This window comes from Mustela erminea, chromosome 2 (genome assembly GCF_009829155.1).
Source record: "Mustela erminea isolate mMusErm1 chromosome 2, mMusErm1.Pri, whole genome shotgun sequence".
Classification (NCBI taxonomy): Eukaryota; Metazoa; Chordata; class Mammalia; order Carnivora; family Mustelidae; genus Mustela; species Mustela erminea.
The window spans coordinates 102567852-102586660 of NC_045615.1; the positions used below are offsets into that span (position 1 = coordinate 102567852).

Sequence of the window (18809 nt, forward strand, 5' to 3'; positions counted from 1 at the left end):
CCCAGGGCCAAAAGTGAAGCTTCCCAAGAGGGAGAGCACTTCCACGAGGCACAGCACTAATTTCAAATTTGGAAAGGAAGAGAGAAGATTCCCTCATACTCCCAACTGATGCCACGTGACCTTTCTAACCTGAGACTGGAGGGACAGAACATTCCAGCCTCCAAAGTCCTGCTGGAATAGAGATGACAAGGCCAACCACCAGCCCCGTCTCTCCACAGTGGGGTGTTCCCCCTCAGACGCAGGTGACAAGGGAGAGGGGTGTCTGTTGAGAACATAAGAGCAATAATGCATTGTTCTGTCATTCCTTAGCTCCGAGTGCTGTCCCTTCTAAGGAACATCAGCAGTAGAACGTCTGGCGCCTTGGCGGACTGGGCACCCCCCCCATGCGCTGCCGCCCCACGGGCCGCTGTCCCCGGGCACCCCACCAGCAGCCCAGTCACCTGTGGATGATGTGGAACCTTTGCAGGTACTCCAGGGCCAGCGCCAGCTCACAGATGTACAGCTTCACCGCCCCCTCCGTGAAGTGGACATTCTGCTGTAGGTGGTAACGCAGGTCCCCACCTAGGAGCAGGTCAACCACCATGAACATGTCCTCCTCGTCCTGGAAGGAGTACCTGCGGGCACAGAGGGACAGAGGAGGTGAGGGATGGAGACACTCTGACATCCTCAAGACCGATGACCCCATTCTACAGAAAAGCAACCTGAGGCTCAGAGAGATGCACCAGTGCCACCGAAGTCACAGCACGCCTTCAAGAAGCTCTGGCCGGCAAAAGGCATTTCAACCAATACCAGACGCCAACACCTGACTTTGTTTTTATATATTTTTTAAATTTTTTAAAGTTTTTGTTTATATTGTATTTAACTTAACATGGGGGCATATTAGTTTCAAAGGTACAATATAGCAATGCAGCCCTTGCATACAATACCTGGTGCTCATCACAAGCCCCCATCATCTATTTCACCCATCCCCCACCCACTACCCCTCTGGTAACCATCAGTTTGTTCTCTAGAGTTAAGAGTCTGTTTTTTTTTTTTTCTCTCTCCTTCCCTCCCCCTTTTGCTCATTTGTTTTGCTTCTTATATTCTACAACTGAATGAAATCATATGGTATTTGTCTTTCTCTGACCGATGGATTTGGCTAGCATAATACACTCAAGCCTCATCCATGTCATTGTAAATGGTAAGATTTCATTCTTTTTGATGGCCGAGTAATATTCCATTGTATATATTACTTTGTCTTTAGTAACTGCTTTAATGGGGTGTTTTCGGGACTTGTAGTAGGTAGTCTCCAAAGCTGCATCCACCCATGCCAACACTCCTTGGTTCCCTCCCACCACATGCCATTCCCCACACAGGGCTTGGTTCTCCTCCCCCTGAATGTTGTGATGCTCGATCAAGTTCACACCCAAGCCTCAAGGGAACTGGCCTCCTAGGATCCAGCAGGAGCCCAAGCCCCGTGGAGAGGCCATGAGAAGAAAAACAAAGGTGCTCCAGTCAACAGCCCTGGTGGGCCACCAGGAACAACCGGCAACAACTGGTTGCCATGGGAGCAAGTTGCCTCAGGCACCGGGAGTGACCACAGCCCCTGTTGGTGTCACATGGAGCAGAAAACTTGCCCATCTGAGTCCAGTCAGCACATGGAACACAAGATATGAAATAGCTGTATTTTAAGCCACTGAGGTTGTGAGGGTTGTTTTTTAATTTGGGGGATTTTTTTTTTTTTGTATGTTTTGTTTTGTTGTTTCTTTCAGCCATAGAGAACTGAACTAGTACATAATTCATTTTCACAGAACACATTTAAGGCTTTCTAAGGACTGAAGAGCCAACATATGAACCTCAGGACAGTGTTACACAATTGTCAAGTAAAATCTCAGCATTGCAGAATGTTTTCACACCCCATACAGAATCATGGAAGGTCATCATAAGGGAAGCCTGAGCAATAATCACAGAATGGTGGATATTTACCATGGAGGCTTAGACCTCTGTCTCAGACCCTTGGATATCAGACCTGGGTCAGCCAGGCCAGCCCCCTTGGTTCGACATTAGAGGCAACTGAGTCCCAGAGGGATGAAGGGACTCAGAGAGTCAACAGGAGGAACCCAGACCTTGCCTCCTTCCAGCACATCTATGACCACACACCACTGGGTGCTGTTGTGATGGACACACTGTGTGTTTCTATAAGCTGGGTGTGTTTCCTGGACTCAGCTTGCCAGTATCTCTTATAGGATTTTTCATATCTTGTTCCAAGGGACACTAGCCCACATTTTCCTACCTATTAATTCCCTGGCCCAGATCTGGTATCATGGTAATACCAGACTCGTATGATGAAGTGGGCTTTTTGTTTCTACGTTCAAGAAGAGTTGATGAAAGGCATCACTGGTGTGAAGAAAGTCTGGTCTCATAATGCCCTCTGTTTCCACACTGGTGATTCATGTAAGGTGTTCCTTTTGGCACTGTCTTGCCTTCTTGCTCCTCCCATTCAATAAAGAGATTAGCAGATCAATGACCTGGGCTGACTAGGAGGTGTACACATATCCCCTGGCTGCTGGTGTTGGTTCGTCAGGACCCCTTGGGGGTGCTCCCTGGGGTAGATGAAAGAAAAGCCTCTTGGAATGCTCTTGCAAAAATGGGGGTACGATCCATCTGCAGCATGAAGCTACAGAGGGTCAAGCAGGTTGAGAGCTAAACACACACGGAGAGGGGCCCTGTTGGAGGTGCTGGCTCCAGCCTGGACAACAGCCTGAACTTTGTATATTCATGGGCAAAGACTCTGCTTTCTGACCTCCGCTAGTTGACACAGTGTTTCTGTCATTTGGAATAGAAAGAGTCATCTGATATATCTTTCCATGATACATCTTTCCACGCATTTGCTACTGGAGAGAAGGGTTGAGATGCTCAAAAAGGAACCGCAGGAATCAGCTATAAATGCCTCCTCCAGATGCCCAATTTGTATTCTAATAGTTGAAAGACTATTGAAATTTTACATTAACAACCAGTGAGTTCTGCACCCTCATTCACAGCTAGACTGTCAAAGGGTATCTCATTCAATATTCCGCCAGAACTCTTTGGAGGAGCAACATGAATTTTTAGGATAGAGACTTGCAGAACAGAATGAATTCTAAAGAGGAAACCCAAAATGCAAAGGGAACAATAATTTAAGCAATAAGTCAGGTTGCCGCTTTCTCTTGTTGTAGATCCTTCCCCCTTCTCCCGCCCCCCTGGGCCATGGACTCTACATTCCCAAGGAGACTCAATGCTGTTATCAGAGAACAGAGAATGGTCTTTCATTTATCTCTGCAGTTTTGCACTATTCCAAAGCATTGTGCCATTATTCCTTTTGCCTCTTCTTGGACTGGAATTATAAGTATGTTCTCATGATAATGTTACATATTGTCATGGAAATGATGAAGACCACAAGTGAGAAATCTACATTCTATCATCATAACACCAACCCACAGAGAAATCGGGGCAATTAGGCTCTCCTTCCAACATCAAAGAAGTTCAGGAGTTTGCAAGTTATCAGTCCTGGCCAGGACATCAAAACAGACCAACACAAAGAACCCAATGTCTTGTTTTACGACAATTTTTTTAAATTGACATATAATGTATTATTTGTCCCAGGGGTGCAGGTCTGTGAATCATCAGGCTTACACATTTCGCAGCACTCACCATAGCACATATCCTCCTCAACGTCCATAACCCAGCCACCCTATCCCTACCATCCCACCCCTCAGGAACCCTCAGTTTGTTTCGTGAGATTAAGAGTCTCTAAATGGTTTGTCTCCCTCCCGATCCCATCTCATTTCATTTTTTCCCTCCCTACCCCCCACAACTCCCCACCCTGCCTCTCAAATGGCATTTGAGAGGGGGCGGGAGGAGGGGGAAGGATCTACAACAAGAGAAAGCCGCAACCTGACTTATTGCTTAAATTATTGTTCCCTTTGCATTTTGGGTTTCCTCTTTAGAATTCATTCTGTTCTGCAAGTCTGGGAATATCTCCATTCCCAGACATATATTTGTCTTCCTCTGATTGACTTATTTTGTTTAGCATAATAACCTCTATCTAGTTCCATCCACATCATTACAAATGGCAAGACAAAGGGCTAGTACCCCAAATCTATAAAGACTAATTTTTAAAGTGCAGAATCAGTGAAATAGAAACAAATGCACAATATTAAAGACCAATAAAACTAAAAGTTTTTAATCCAAGATCTATAAAGACCTTATCAAACTCAACACCCAAAGAACAAATAATCCAATCAAGAAATGGGCAGAAGACATGAACAGACATTTCTGCAAAGAAGATACCCAGATGACCAACAGACACATGAAAAAGTGCTCAGCATCACTCGGCATCAGGGAAATACAAATCAAAACCACAGTGAGATACCACCTCACACCAGTCAGAATGGCTAAAATTAACAAGTCAGGAAAGGACGATGTTGGTGAGGATGTGGAGAAAGGAAAACCCTCCTACACTGTTGGTGGGAATGCAAGCTGATGCAGCCACTTTGGAAAATAGTACGCAGGTTCCTCAAAAAGTTGAAAATAGAGCTACCCTATGACCCAGCAATTGTACTACTGGGTATTTATTCTAAAGATACAAATGTAGTGATCCGGAGGGGCACCTGCACTCCAATGTTTATAGCAGCAATGTCCACAATAGCCAAACTATGGAAAGAACCTAGATGTCTATCAACAGATGACTGGATAAAGAAGATGTGATATATATGGAATACTAATGCAGCCATCAAAAAGACTTTTTTAAAAACTAATTTCCAATCTTTTTCCAAAAAGCTTTAAAAGTTATTTGCAAAATACATATAACTTAAAAAAATTAAAATTAAATAAACCATAGATTATTAGGTCAAAGAATAAAGAGGGAGTTTAAGAAAATGTGAGCAGGCAAAAACACCCCAACTCATGCTCAAATAACTTGCCTGAAACAGGCCATAAATGCAAGCCTAACCTTCCCAGCAACCAAAGCAAAGTGAGAAACATGATCAGCTTTACGATTCAGGGTCAATGTTGGGGGGAAAAATCCATTGTTTAGGAAAACATGATTACTCCTGGTCCTGAAGCCAGAAGGAAATTCTTCCCACTAGATTCTTACAAAGATGGCATTTTGTAATGTGAAAAACAATGACTTACAAAAAATAGCTCTACACAGAATAACACATCTAACAGGGATTTTTTGGTGTGATGTTCTTCATCCACTGAAGACATCAAAGTCCAAGCCTTTAAAAACTGTGCTATGTGGGGGAAAGGAAAGTGGTCTGGGGTCTTGCTCATGTATGAACTTTCTTAACAAAAAGATAAATGGAGAGAACAGTGGGTGAACGCTGTCAGGGACCATGTCACCAATGTGAGCTGACCCACAAATACTCAGTAGGCTCTGACCACACATATGCCCCATGCCAGAAGCTGGGATTCTGTGGAAGAGGTCATCTGAGATGGTTCACCTAAGTTTGGAACAATCAAAAGGGGGCTGGAGTTTGATGTCATGTGTCATGACAAGCACCCTGGAGATCCATTTTTCATCCTGGATGTGGACATTACATCCCAAGGAGCTCAATATTGTCACCAGTTCACTTATAACATCCCTTATTCCCACCTCTCTGCTCTTGTCCATCCTTCCCTTCTCAGTGTGGAACATGCTTTCCAATCAGGGGCAGCACTGCTCCCCTGGGGACATTTAAGTGTCTGGAGACACTTTTGGTTATCACAACTGGGAGAGATGCTACTGGCATCTGGAGGCCAAGGATGATGCTAACTAAGTCTCTTCCAAGGCACAGGATAGACCCCACACAAAGAATGGCCTGGCCCCAAATGTCCACATTGTCATGGTTGAGAAACCCTGGTTTAGATTCATGCTCCTGCTCTTAGAAGCATCCCCTAACCCTGGAAGACTGAGTTGGGTAACACTCTTTTTAGTCTCTGGTGTCCTATAATAGCATTGATAAAATGCCTACCATGCACCAAGCACTGTTCTAAGCACTTTATTTATGCTAACTCATTTCATTCTCCTGAAAGCCCTTCGAGGTAAGTATTTATAGGAGCTGTCTTGGACAGATCTGCACATGGACTCAGCAAAGCTAAAGAACACTTCCCAGGCACAGGCAGAGCTGGGAATTAAACCAAGATAACCCATTTCCAGAAGCCAGAATCCCTGTCTGAGGCTCTCATGGTACTTTTCTCATGTCATGGGAATCCTCTCTCTCCTGGTCTCTTCAACCCATCAGCCAGCCATCTCTCTGTGCACAGGGATCAGTCTTATTTAGCACTGTCCTCCTGCATTTTCCACATTGCCCATAGCATCCCACACTCAGGAATGAAAGGGTCACAAAGTACCCATGGCCTGTAAGGCATGTTGGTCTGTTCCTCTCTATAGGAGGCTGGGATGAGGGGGAAGGCAGTGTGGAAGGAGAGGGGGCTGGTGAGGAACTGATTGGAAGCAAAGCTCTGTGGGGCACCGAGCTATGCTTGTTGTTGATCTCACTGCTTACCATACCCTCCTCTTTGTCTGGCCTCCCCTCCTTGCTAAGACCAGGATCTCGGTCTGAGAGTGATTCTCCCAGCCTCCCTCCAGAGCCTCACTGCCATGCAGAAGTGACCTGTCTGATGAGCTGTTTGGAAGGAATTGCCAGTGTGCTCCTCTCATTCCCTTCTGGGCTCCCACCAGGCTTCTGGATCTTCCCATAGAGGGCCTGTACTCAGTCTACTCCCTGCCATGGCCAGGAGCCTGGCCAGTGGGGAGGAGGCTTGCAGCGGAGCCCATATCCTTAGGGTGATTCCATTTCAAAGCCGAAGTGTTAGGAAGCCCTTTGAGTGCAGAGTGCCAAGTTCTTCAATCAACTGTGTCTGCAACACAGCGGATACTTTCACTCCCACACATCTGAGTCCCATGGCATCTCTTGAGTGGTCCCAAACTCAGTTGGGAAGGATGGGTGCTATCCACAGACCTCCCATCATCCCTCAGCACTTATCCCATTTAATCATGTGAGCTGGGCACTATGCCTTTCATTTTTCCAATGAAGAAAACCAAGGCCAAGAGAGGCTGATGTGCCCAGTTACCAGGTGAGACCTCTTTTTCAATAACACATCACGTCCTCTAGAACCAGCCTCAGAAGGCTTGCACACTAAAGGCCAGCCATGTTAACCATGTGTGAGAAGACACATGAACACATATGATAGAGGTACTGTGTCCAGGGGGAAATCTCGAGTCAGAACACCTGGCCCAGCTCCCCTCTTACTTCATCTCACCTTGCTCACATCTGCTGCCAAGAAGCTGTCAGCCAACCATGGATTGTCAGTGGCAGGGAAGGCGTGGGAAGAAAAAAAAACATTTTGGGCAGGAAATCACAAACCCTTCTTAGTGCTCCAGCAGCATGGCACCACTTAACCATTTGAAACATGTGCCTTTTCTCCACTTTTCTTCCCTGGGCAAAAGGATCCAAGCCAGGAGATACCCTGTGGGTTAGTCCTCTGGAAGCTCCAGAAGCCACGACAAGCCCCATGTTTCCAACATTCACCTCCTGTGTCCTTACTGTGTGGCACCTGCTGGGACAAGGAGCTGAGCATCTCTCAGACCATTTCCTCCAATCTCCAATCTCCAAAGGGGAGCAGACAGAGAGGAGGGCTTGCTGACCACGCTCACTGCCAGTGATTCTCTGAGATTGAACATGCAGCAACAGAACAGCTAAAAATATCCTCGTGGGCTCAGAAATCCAATAATGGGATGCTGGGGCCTTCTATCAGCTCATATTGTACAAATAACAAGGAGGTTATCAAACCTGAAGTGTGCTTGATACACAGAAGTCTTTAATAACATTCGCAATAATAACCTTTTTTTAAAAAAAAATTGAATTGAGCCACAGAAGTGCTCAAGCCATTCATACATCCTGGCCCTCACTGTTCTCCACATCAGGCTAATTCTGTCCTTGTCACCTTCCCAGAAGTTAGTGTTGATGGTTGGCTTCCATGTGCCTCCTGCATGCCAAGTGGCAGCAAGAGGACACTCTCAAACACCATCTGGCTCCCCAGGCCCAGCCAGTTTGGGGCAGGAGCACTCCAAGGACCAGGCAAAGGTGAACTGCAAACTCAGCTTTTCCATCGCCTGCTGCTTTGCAGCAGGCCTCTGCAGACCCTAAAGTGTGTCTATCTTTGCAAATGTAGAGCACTGTTCTTGAAACCATGAGTTTTATTTAAAAAATAGTTTTTTATTTAAAAAACTATTTTTATTTAAAAAAACATTAGTTTTATTTAATTTGCATCCTGCATGCTTGTAAAGGTTTTGCAGCAGCTAACAAAGTAAGACTGATGGAAAAGACAGGAAAATGTAGAATAATGTAGTAGTACATGTACCATTCACCTGGACAAACTGTGAGCATGGAATGGCAGCTCTGACCATCCCAGTGCAAGCCAGCAATGGACAGAGGAGGATGGACAGCCAAGCGCTCACTGTGTGGGCATATGAGATGAAGCCAAAACTCCTGCCATGGGCTGAATTCAAAAAGAAAATTTTAACTTGCAATTTTTTGGTAATTTTATTTTATTTTTTTTCTAGTATTCCAAGATTGCTTATGCACCACACCCAGTGCTCCATGCATACGTACCCTCCTTAATACCCACCACCAGGCTCACCCAACCCCATCCCCTTCCCTTCCAAAACCCTCAGTTTTTTTCTCAGAGTCCACATTCTCTCATGGTTCGTCTCCCCCTCCAGTTTCCCCAAACTCACTTCTCTTCTCCACTCAGTACCCTCCGTATTATTCCTCATGCTCCACAAGTAAGTGAAAACCATTTGGTAAATAACTCTCTCTGCTTGACTTACTTCACTCAGCATAATCTCCTCTAATTCCGCCCATGTTGATACAGAAGTTGGGTATTCATCCTTTCTGATGGCTGAGTAATATTGCATTGTATATATGGAACATACCTTCTTTATCCATTCATTTGTTGAAGGGCATCTTGGCTCCTTCCACAGTTTGGCAACTGCGGCCATTGCTGCTATGAACATTGGGATACAGGTGTCCCTTCTTTTCACTACATCTGTATCTTTGGGGTAAAGACCCAGTAGTGCAATTGCAGGGTCATAGGGAAGTTCTATTTTTGATTTCTTAAGGAATCTCCACACTGTTTTCCAAAGTGGCTGCACCAATTTGCATTGCCACTAACAGTGTAAGAGGGTTCCCTGTTCTCCATATCCTCTCCAACACTTGTTGTTTTACTGTCTCGTTAATTTTGGCCATTCTAACTGGTGTAAGGTGGTATCTCAATGTGGCTTTGATTTGAATCTCCCTGATGGCTAATGATGATGAACATTTTTTCATGTGCCTCTTAGCCATATTTGTATGTCTTCTTTGGAGAAGTGTCTGTTCATGTCTTCTGCCCATTTTTTGACTTGATTATCTGTTTTTTGAGTGTTGAGTTTGAGGAGTTCTTTATAGATCTTGGATATCAGCCCTTTGTCTGTAGTGTCATTTGCAAATATCTTTTCCCATTCCATGGGTTGTCTCTTTGTTTTGTTGACTGTTTCCTTTGCTGTGCAGAAGCTTTTGATCTTGATGAAGTCCCAAAAGTTCATTTTTGCATTTGTTTCCTTTGTCTTTGGAGACATGTCTTGAAAGAAGTTGCTGTGGCCAATGTCGAAGAGGTTACTGCCTATTTTCTCCTCTAGGATTTTGATAGATTCCTGCCTCACATTAAGGTCTTTTATCCATTTCAAATTTATCTTCTATGTGGTGTAAGAGAATGGTCAAGCTTCATTCTTCCATACATAGCTGTCTAATTTTCCCAGCACCATTTATTGAAGAGACTGTCTTTTTTCCATTTTATATTTTTTCCTGCTTTGTCGAAGATTATTTGACCATAGAATTAAGGGCCCATATCTGGGCTCTCTACTCTGTTCCACTGCTCTATGTGTCTGTTTTTGTGCCAGTACTATGCTGTCTTGGTGATCACAGCTTTGTAGTAAAGCTTGACATCAGGCAACATGATGCCCCAGTTTTGCTTTTCCTTTTCAACATTTCCTTTGTGATTCGGGGTCTTTTCTGGTTCCATACAAATTTTAGGATTGTTTGTTCCAGCACTTTGAAAAGTGCTGATGGAATTTTGATTGGGATGGCACTGAAAGTATAGATTGCTCTAGGCAGTATAGACATTTTAACAATGTTTATTCTTCCGATTCACGAACATGGGATGCCTTTCCATCTTTTTGTGTCTTCTTCAATTACTTTCATGAGAATTCTGTAGTTCCTTGATACAGATCCTTTACCTCTTTGGTTAGGTTTATTCCCAGGTATCTTATGGTTCTTGGTACTATAGTAAATAGAACTGATTCTCTAATTTTCCTTTCTATATTTTCATCATTATTGTATAAGAATGCAACTGATTTCTGTGCATTGATTTTGCATCCTGCCTCATTACTGAATTGCTTTGTAAGTTCTACTAGATCCCCAAACCAGGCAAAGATCTCATCAAAAAAGAGAATTTCAGACCAATATCTCTGATGAATATGGATGCCAAGTATTCTCAGCAAGATCCTAGCTAATAGGACCCAACAGTACATTAAAAAGATTATCCACTATGACCAGGTGGGATTTATCCATGGGATACAAGGGTGGTTCAACATTCACAAATCAATCAATGTGCCAGAACAAATCAATAAGAGAAGAGAGACATGGTCCTCTCATTTGATACAGAAAAAACATTTGACAAGATACAGCATCCATTTCTCATTAAAACAATTCAAAGTACAGGCAAAGAGAGAACATTCCTCAACTTCATAAAATCTCTCTATGAAAAACACACAGCGAGTATCATTCTCAATGGGGAAAAGCTGACAGCTTTCCCTTTGAGATCAGGAACATAACAAGGATGTCCACTTTCGCCACTGTGGTTCAACCTAGTACTAGGAGTCCTAGCAACAGCAATCAGACAACAAAAAGAATAAAAGGTATTCAAAATGACAAAGAAGAAGTCAAACTCTCTTCACAGATGACATGATACTTTATATGGAAAACACAAAAGACTCTACCCCCAAACTACTAGAACTAACCTAACCCTTTAAAAATATTAGTTTAAATTTGGGGGCACATGACATATAAAGATGTGATTTGGGGACATCAACAACTGAAAGGGGCAGGGAGGGAGATGTAAAGGTGCAGAGTTACTGTGTGCTACTGGAAGTCAAACTGGTCTGAATCCAAACTGGAGCATTATGACTTTAGGATATTAAATGCAGTCCCTATGGTAGCCACAGAAGGCAATGAGACAGGTACTTAAGCGTTTTACTACAAAAAATTACACATGAAAGAAGACAGCAATGAAGGAAATGAGGGACAAAAAACTATAAGGCATATGAAAAATACCAAAATGACAGAATGAATACCTTATCAGCCAGCCTCAAAATGGAAGGAAATACTGACACATGCCACAAAGAGGCTGAATGGTATTTAGGGCATTATGCTAAGATAAGTCGGTCACACAGAGGCAAATACTGTAGGATTCCACTTATAGAAGATACTTAAGAGTAGTCAAATTTGTAGAGACAGAAAAGGATGCTGAGATCTAGGGGCTGGGGTTGGGGGGATGGAGATTTAGTGTTTAATGGGAAGAGAGTTTCAGTTCTGCAAGTTGAAAGAGTGCTGGAGGCGCCTGGGTGGCTCAGTGGGTTAAGCCTCTGCCTTCGGCTCAGGTCATTGTCTCAGGGTCCTGGGATCGAGGCTCAAGTCATCGTCTCAGGGTCCTGGGATTGAGCCCCACATCAGGCTCTCTGCTCAGCAGGGAGCCTGCTTCCCCCTCTCTCTCTGCCTACTTGTGATCTCTCTCTCTATCAAATAAATAATATCTTTTTTTAAAAAGTGCTGGAAATGGATGATAGTACTGATGAATGTTGTACAACACTATGAGTATATGTAATGCCACTGAACCATACACTTAAACATGGGTCAGATGGTAAATTTTACGCGTTTGTTGCTACAATACAAAATCGTATCAGCTCTTTATGACATTTTTTGTTGTTGCTGTTGTTGCATGAGCAGAACACCTCATGTTAATTTTCACATCACAGCCAGGCAGGCTGGTGAAAGAGATTTATCCCCATGTTAACAAATGGAGACATGGAGTCTGAGAATGCACTTATAAGCAAATGAAGAATGAAACATCAGCATCTTAATGTCAGTATTAGTCAATCCACTGGCGTGCCACCAAATTTGCTGCTGTCTGATTGTGATGTCCTAAAGCTTCTAAGACAATTTAAAAAGAATGAACTAATGGGAAAAAAAGTAAAACTGAAACTAAAATCTCCAGACAGTTGTATGTATGTATGTATGTATTTTGCTTGGGAAATGGACCTGTTTCCTGGTTGTTCCTCCACTGTCCTATACTGAAAAACAAAACAAAGCAAAACAAAAAAACCAAAACTGCGATACATCCTGGTACAAACAATAATTCAAGTGAAGTCAGCAGGTGGAAGCCAGTCCTAAAATGTGCACTGATTCTGCCCTCTGCATCTCCACAACATGACTGTCCTGCAATGTAAAACTGAACATGTTTGTTATAATTTACTTTTTATTAACATATAATGTATTATTTGCCCCAGGGGCACAGGTCTGTGAATCGTCAGGCTTACACACTTCACAGCACTCACTATAGCACATACCCTCCCCAATGTCCATAATCCAACCACCTATCCCTACCCCCCCAAACCTCCGGCAACCCTCAGTTTGTTTCCTGAGATTAAGTCTCTTATGGTTTGTCTCCCTTGCAATCGCATCTTGTTTTATTTTTTCCTTCCCTACCCCCCCAAATCTCCCACTTTGCCTGATATGAGGAATTTGAGATGTTATAGCCTATTTTTTTTAAAACAAAAACAAGTTAAGCTGTGGGCTTTCAAATGCTCCACGTTTATTACAAGGCTTTGGATTTGGAGAGAAGGAATTCAGTAAGATAGAAATTTGTCTGGAGAAACCCATGCCAGTTCCAAAGTCTGGCACTCACATTCAGTGGGAACAAGTCCAAATGCATGGCAATTAAACAAGTATTTATAGACTGTCCTCTATATGAGTCAATTAACAAGGAAATTGGAAAACCCCACAGGCTTCTGTTCCTGCTATGAGGTAATTTGGTGCTGCAGAAAACCACAAAAGTTGAGCTTCTGGACAGAGCAGAGGTGGAGACTACATCCTATCATTTGCCAGTTGTGCCTCTCTAGGCAAGTACATCAAGCCTTGGAGCTGCATTTCCCTTCTTTGTAGTATGATTATTGCAAAAAATATTAACAAATCACGGTTTGGTTATGAGAAACCTATGAGAAGATGCACTGAAAAATAGATGAAATTACTATTACATTAAAATAATAAATGAAAGAAAATAGAATGTGACTGTGTTTTAAGTCCTTTGGTTTTCTTCTCAGCAAGGAAGCATGCTGTATAACAGTCCTTTTACTGAGTTCCTCCAGGATTTGACATGAGAGACTCTGGAAGCATCAAATTCTCTATCTTTAAGCTGTAGTCCCAGGGAAGTGCTTGAAATGAAACCCTTGCATGACAACACAGCATACTAAGAGAGGGTCCCTAGCTGAACTCCCCCAGGTAGTATGTGAATTTTAGTAAGTGTGTTCAATTTTTTAAAAGGCATCAAAACTTGATAAAGATTATAAAAAAGTCTTTTAAAATGTAGGGTGAGTGTGTTCTTACTTTGTTCTTAGATGAAAAGAAATGCTTTGGGACCACCACAACAAATGACAGATGTGGTGTGTTGGGGCATTTAGAAGAGGTGGGGGGACCATTAGATGGGTCCAAAACTGGTACTGTTTAAAATGCTGGAAATCCTTTGTAAGACCCTCCTTGACTTTTTTTTTTTTTTTTCTTTTTTTTCCTCCTTGACTTCTTGAAGGGCCCTAACTTCCTGTCCTCACTCTACCAGTGGCCTGGGCCCCAGCTATCCTCAATGTGAACTGCTTACATGATAGTTCTTCCCACAAGGAAAGGCTTCAGCTCAGCCCTGGAGCCCCATCTATTCCTCCATCCAATCTTCCAGTGTCTTCAAAGCACCCACTGTGCACCAGCTGCTATAGAAATGGATGGAGGAACAATGAAGATAGTCACTGAAACATCAGGGCTAAGATTTGAAGGATGAACATGAGTTAGCAAACAAAGGATTCATGGGGGTTCAGGAGGTGAGGATAGAGTAAAACAATCCTGGAAGAGAGTGCATCTCCTCTGAAAAGGTGTCTTCTCATTTCCCTCCACAGTTGGGTTAGAGAGAGCTCAGACACCAAGTAAGAAGTATTTACAGTATGAAGATTTTTTTAAAAAAGATTTTATTCATTTATTTCACAGACAGAGATCACAAGTAGGCAGAGAGGCAGGCAGAGAGAGAGGAAGGGAAGCAGGCTCCCTGCCGAGCAGAGAGCCCAATCTCAGGACCCTGAGATCATGACCTGAGCCGAAGGCAGAGGCTTTAACCCACTGAGCCACCCGGGTGCCCCTACAGTATGAAGATATTTGAATCAAAATTGAATAGTGGCAGTTTTTAAAAATTTAATTAATTAATGTATAGCTTATTATTAGTTTCAGAGGTAAGGTTTAGTAATTCATCAGTTGCATATAACACCCAGTGCTCATTACATCAAGTGCCCTCCTTAAATAAAATGAAAACAACAGACTTTTGAAATCATAACTGGAAATCAACTATCTACCATAAAGTATGATCTGACAAATTGGAACAGAATCAACTACTATATCACTCTGTAATCATGAAAGAACATGAAGGCTAGGTAGGAAGTTACTAAGCTGAACCTACATCCCCACTTAATATCACATAAATAGTTTGGTTTTTTTATCTGAATATTGTCCCTCTCCACCCACTGAAAATTAGCTCCATGAGGGCAGGAGCCTTTAAAAAAAATAAATCAATCGACCATGTATTTGCAGATATACTTCTGGACTCTTGGTCCTGTTTCACTGATTTGTTTGTCAGTCTTGATGCCAACACTGTCTTGGTTACTACTTATGTATAATAAGTCTTGAAATCAAGTAGCATTAGTTTTGTAACTACGTTCTCAATTTTTAAAGTTATTTTCACTATCCTAGATGTTTTGCATTTCCACATATATCTTAGAAGCATTTTGTCGATTCCTACCTAAGAGTTTGCTGGGGTTTTGATGGAGATCGTGTGTTATCTATGTATCAATTTGGAAAGAATTGACACCTTGGAAATACTGAATCATAAGATCCATGAACAAGGTATACCCTTCCACTTATTTAAGTCTTCCCTTTTCTCCTCACAATGTTTTGCATTATACAGTATTACAGGTTTTTTACATGTTTATTTAGATTCATCTCTAAGTATTCCATACTTTTGACATTATAAAATTTTAATTTCCATTTTTGATTATTTATTGCTAGCATACAGAAATAGTTACTTTTAATATATCTGTCTAAAACCCTAAGCTCAATTATTAGTCCTAGATTTTTTTTGTAGATTCTAACAGATTTTTTATGTAAATGATATAATCATGTCATTTGCAAAAAAGAGAGTTTTATTTGTCCTTTCCAAACTGAACGTTTTTCAAACTTTTTTTCTTGCTTTATTGCACTAGCTAAAACCTCTAGCATAATGTTTAATAGAAGTAGGGACAGTGGATTTTCTTGCTTTGTCCCAGATTTTAAAGGGAAACATCTAGTCATTCTCCATTAAATATGATATCTGTAGATTTTCTGTAGATGACCTTTTATTGGGTTGCCAAACTTCCTTTTTACTCCAAGTTTGTCGGGAGGTTCTACAAGGAATGGATGTTGGATTTTGTCAAATTTTTCTTATATATTCATGGCGATGATCTCTCTCTCTCTCTAGCTTTTTTTTTTTTTTTTGTTTTTTAGTCTGTGTATATGGCGAGGTACACTGAATGGTTTTCAAATGTTAATTTGAAATTCTTAGGATAAATACCACTTGAATTCTTAGGATAAATACCACTTGGAAATAATGTTCTATCCTTTTCATATATTATTGGATTTAATTTTCTAAAATTTTGTGAGGATTTTTTACATTTATGTTCCTGGGGCATATTGCTCTGCTTTAAATATATATATACATATATGTCATATATGTGTATATATATACACATATATATGTGTATATTTATACACACACATATATATGTATCTATATATATACACATATACACATATATATGCATTTTATAAAGTAAAATGTATAATTGTATATTAAAGGACATTGTAAATCACAAAGTGAAAAGTGAAAAAAGACCACACACGCACACACACACACATAGGGGAAGAAAAGACAATATATGGTCTTTTTTTTCCATTTTGTGATTTACAACATCGTTTAATGTACAGTTTTGCATTTTATTTTTTAATTTGAATTCTATTAGCCAACATATAGTACATCATTAGTTTCAGATGTAGTGTTCAATAATTTATCAGTTGCATATAACACCCAGTGCTCATCACATCACATGCCCTCCTTAATGTCCATCATCCACCACCACCACCACCCTTCCAGCAACCCTCAGTTTGTTTCCTAGAGTTAAGAGTCTCTAATGGTTTTTATCCCTCTCTGATGACTTCGCATTCAGTTTTCCCTCCCTTCACCTATGATCATCTGCACTGTTTCATATATTCCATAAATGAGTGAAACCATATGATAATTGTCCTTCTCTGATTGACCTATTTTGCTTGCAGAGTACTCTCGAGTTCCATCCATGTTGATGTAAATGGTAAGTAGTCATCCTTTCTGATGGCTGAGTATTATTCCATTAAAAAATAGTATATCAATATTGGTTCATCAATTTTTTGAAAATTTAACTTAATTTTTTGGTGTTCCAAGATTCATTGTTTATGCACCACACCCAGTGCTCCATGAAATACATGCCCTCCTTAATACCCATCATCAGGCTCACCCAACCCCCCACCTCCTTCCCCTCCAAAACCCTCAGTTTGTTTATCAGAGTCCACAGTCTCTCATGCTTTCATCTCCCCCTCTGATTTCCCCCAATTCACTTTTCCTTTCCTTCTCCTAATGTCCTCCATGTTATTCCTTATGCTCCACAAGTAAGTGAAACTATATAATAAATGACTCTTTCTGCTTGACTTATTTCACTCAGCATAATCTCCTCCAATCTCACTCACCCATGCACTATGAAAACACACAAATGCCACATACAAGCCCACAGACACCAAAAGGACACCCCTAGGACACCACACCTTAATAACAGACACCATGCGCCTACCACAAATGCATCCATGTTGACACAAAAGATGGGTATTCATCTTTTCTGATGGAGGCGTAATATTCCATTGTATATATGGACCGTATCTTCTTTATCCATTTGTCTGTTGAAGGGCACCTTGGCGCTTCCCACAGTTTGGCGACTGCGGCCATTGCTGCTATGAACACTGAGGGTACAGATGGCCCTTCTTTTCACTACATCTGTATCTTTGGGGTAAATGCCCAGTAGTGCAATTGCAGGGTCACAGGGGAGCTATATTTTTAATTTCTTAAGGAATCTCCATGCTGTTTTCCAAAGTGGCTACACCAGTTTGCATTCCCATCAACAGTTAAGAGGGTTCCCCTTTCTCTACATCCTCTCTAACACTTGTTATTTACTGTCTTGTTAATTTTGGCCATTCTAACTGGTGAAAGGTGGTATCTCAATGTGGTTGATTTGAATCTCCCTGATGGCTAATGATGATGAACATGTCTTCTTTGGAGAAGTGTCTGTTCATGTCTTCTGCCCATTTTTTGACTTGATTCTGTGTTTTGAGTGTTGAGATTGAGGAGTTCTTTATAGATCTTGGATATCAGCCCTTTGTCTGTAGTGTCATTTGCAAATATCTTGTCCCATTCCGTGGGTTGTCTCTGTTTTGTTGACTGTTTCCTTTGCTGTGCAGAAGCTTTTGATCTTGATGGAGTCCAAAAGTTCATTTTTGCTTTTGTTTCCTTTGTCTTTGGAGACATGTCTTGAAAGAAGTTGCTGTGGCTGATGTCGAAGAGGTTACTGACTACGTTCTCTAGGATTTTGATAGCTTCCTGCCTCACGTTGAAGTCTTTTATTCACTTTGAATTTATCTTTTTGTACGGTATAAGAGAATGTCAAGTTTCTTTCTTCTATACATAGTTTTCCAATTTCCTCAGCACCATTTATTGAAGAGACTGTCTTTTTTCCATTGTATATTTTTTCCTGCTTTGTCAAAGATTATTTGACCATAGAGTTGCAGGTCCATACCTGGGCTCTCTACTCTGTTCCAGTGGTCTATGTGTCCATTTTTGTGCCAGTACTATGCTGTCTTGGTGATCACAGCTTTGTGGTAAAGCTTGAAATCAGGCAATGTGACGTCTCCAGTTTTGTTTTCTTTTTCAACATTTCCTTAGCAATTATAACAAATGTGCCTTACCAGTAATGCAAGGTCTTAACAGGAGAAACTGAAGGTTGGAGCAAATGTATGGCAACTCTGTATTTCTGCTCCCATTTTTTCTGTACACCTAATCTTCTCTAGAAATAAAATCTATTAATTAAAAAAATTAAATATATATAGTGTCTCTCTTTTTTTTCTTTTCTTTTTTCTTTTTCTTCTTGCAATGTCATTTCCTGGTTTTCATATCAGGCTAACGTTGGACGCAGAATGAACTGGGGAGTATTTTTCTACTGCCGTGTGTTGAAGTTCACTAATTTTTTTTCCTGCAAGGTTTAATCTTTCATTTGTTCTATCCAATGTATTTTCCACATAAACACTGAAGTTTTCTTCTTTAGAAGTTTGAAATAAGCTGTTTTTACATCC

At 41.4% G+C, this 18809-nt stretch overlaps 1 protein-coding gene across 2 annotated transcripts in view; it reads right to left on the reverse strand.

Moving 5' to 3' along the window:
• STK32B (serine/threonine kinase 32B) overlaps positions 1 to 18809 on the reverse strand; it is a 408749-nt gene that overhangs the window by 132962 nt on the left and 256978 nt on the right. For both annotated transcript variants that reach the window (XM_032333810.1, XM_032333812.1), the window contains one exon: positions 441 to 614. In XM_032333810.1, coding sequence (XP_032189701.1) covers positions 441 to 614 — 174 coding nt within the window. The remainder of the gene's footprint in view (positions 1 to 440; positions 615 to 18809) is intronic.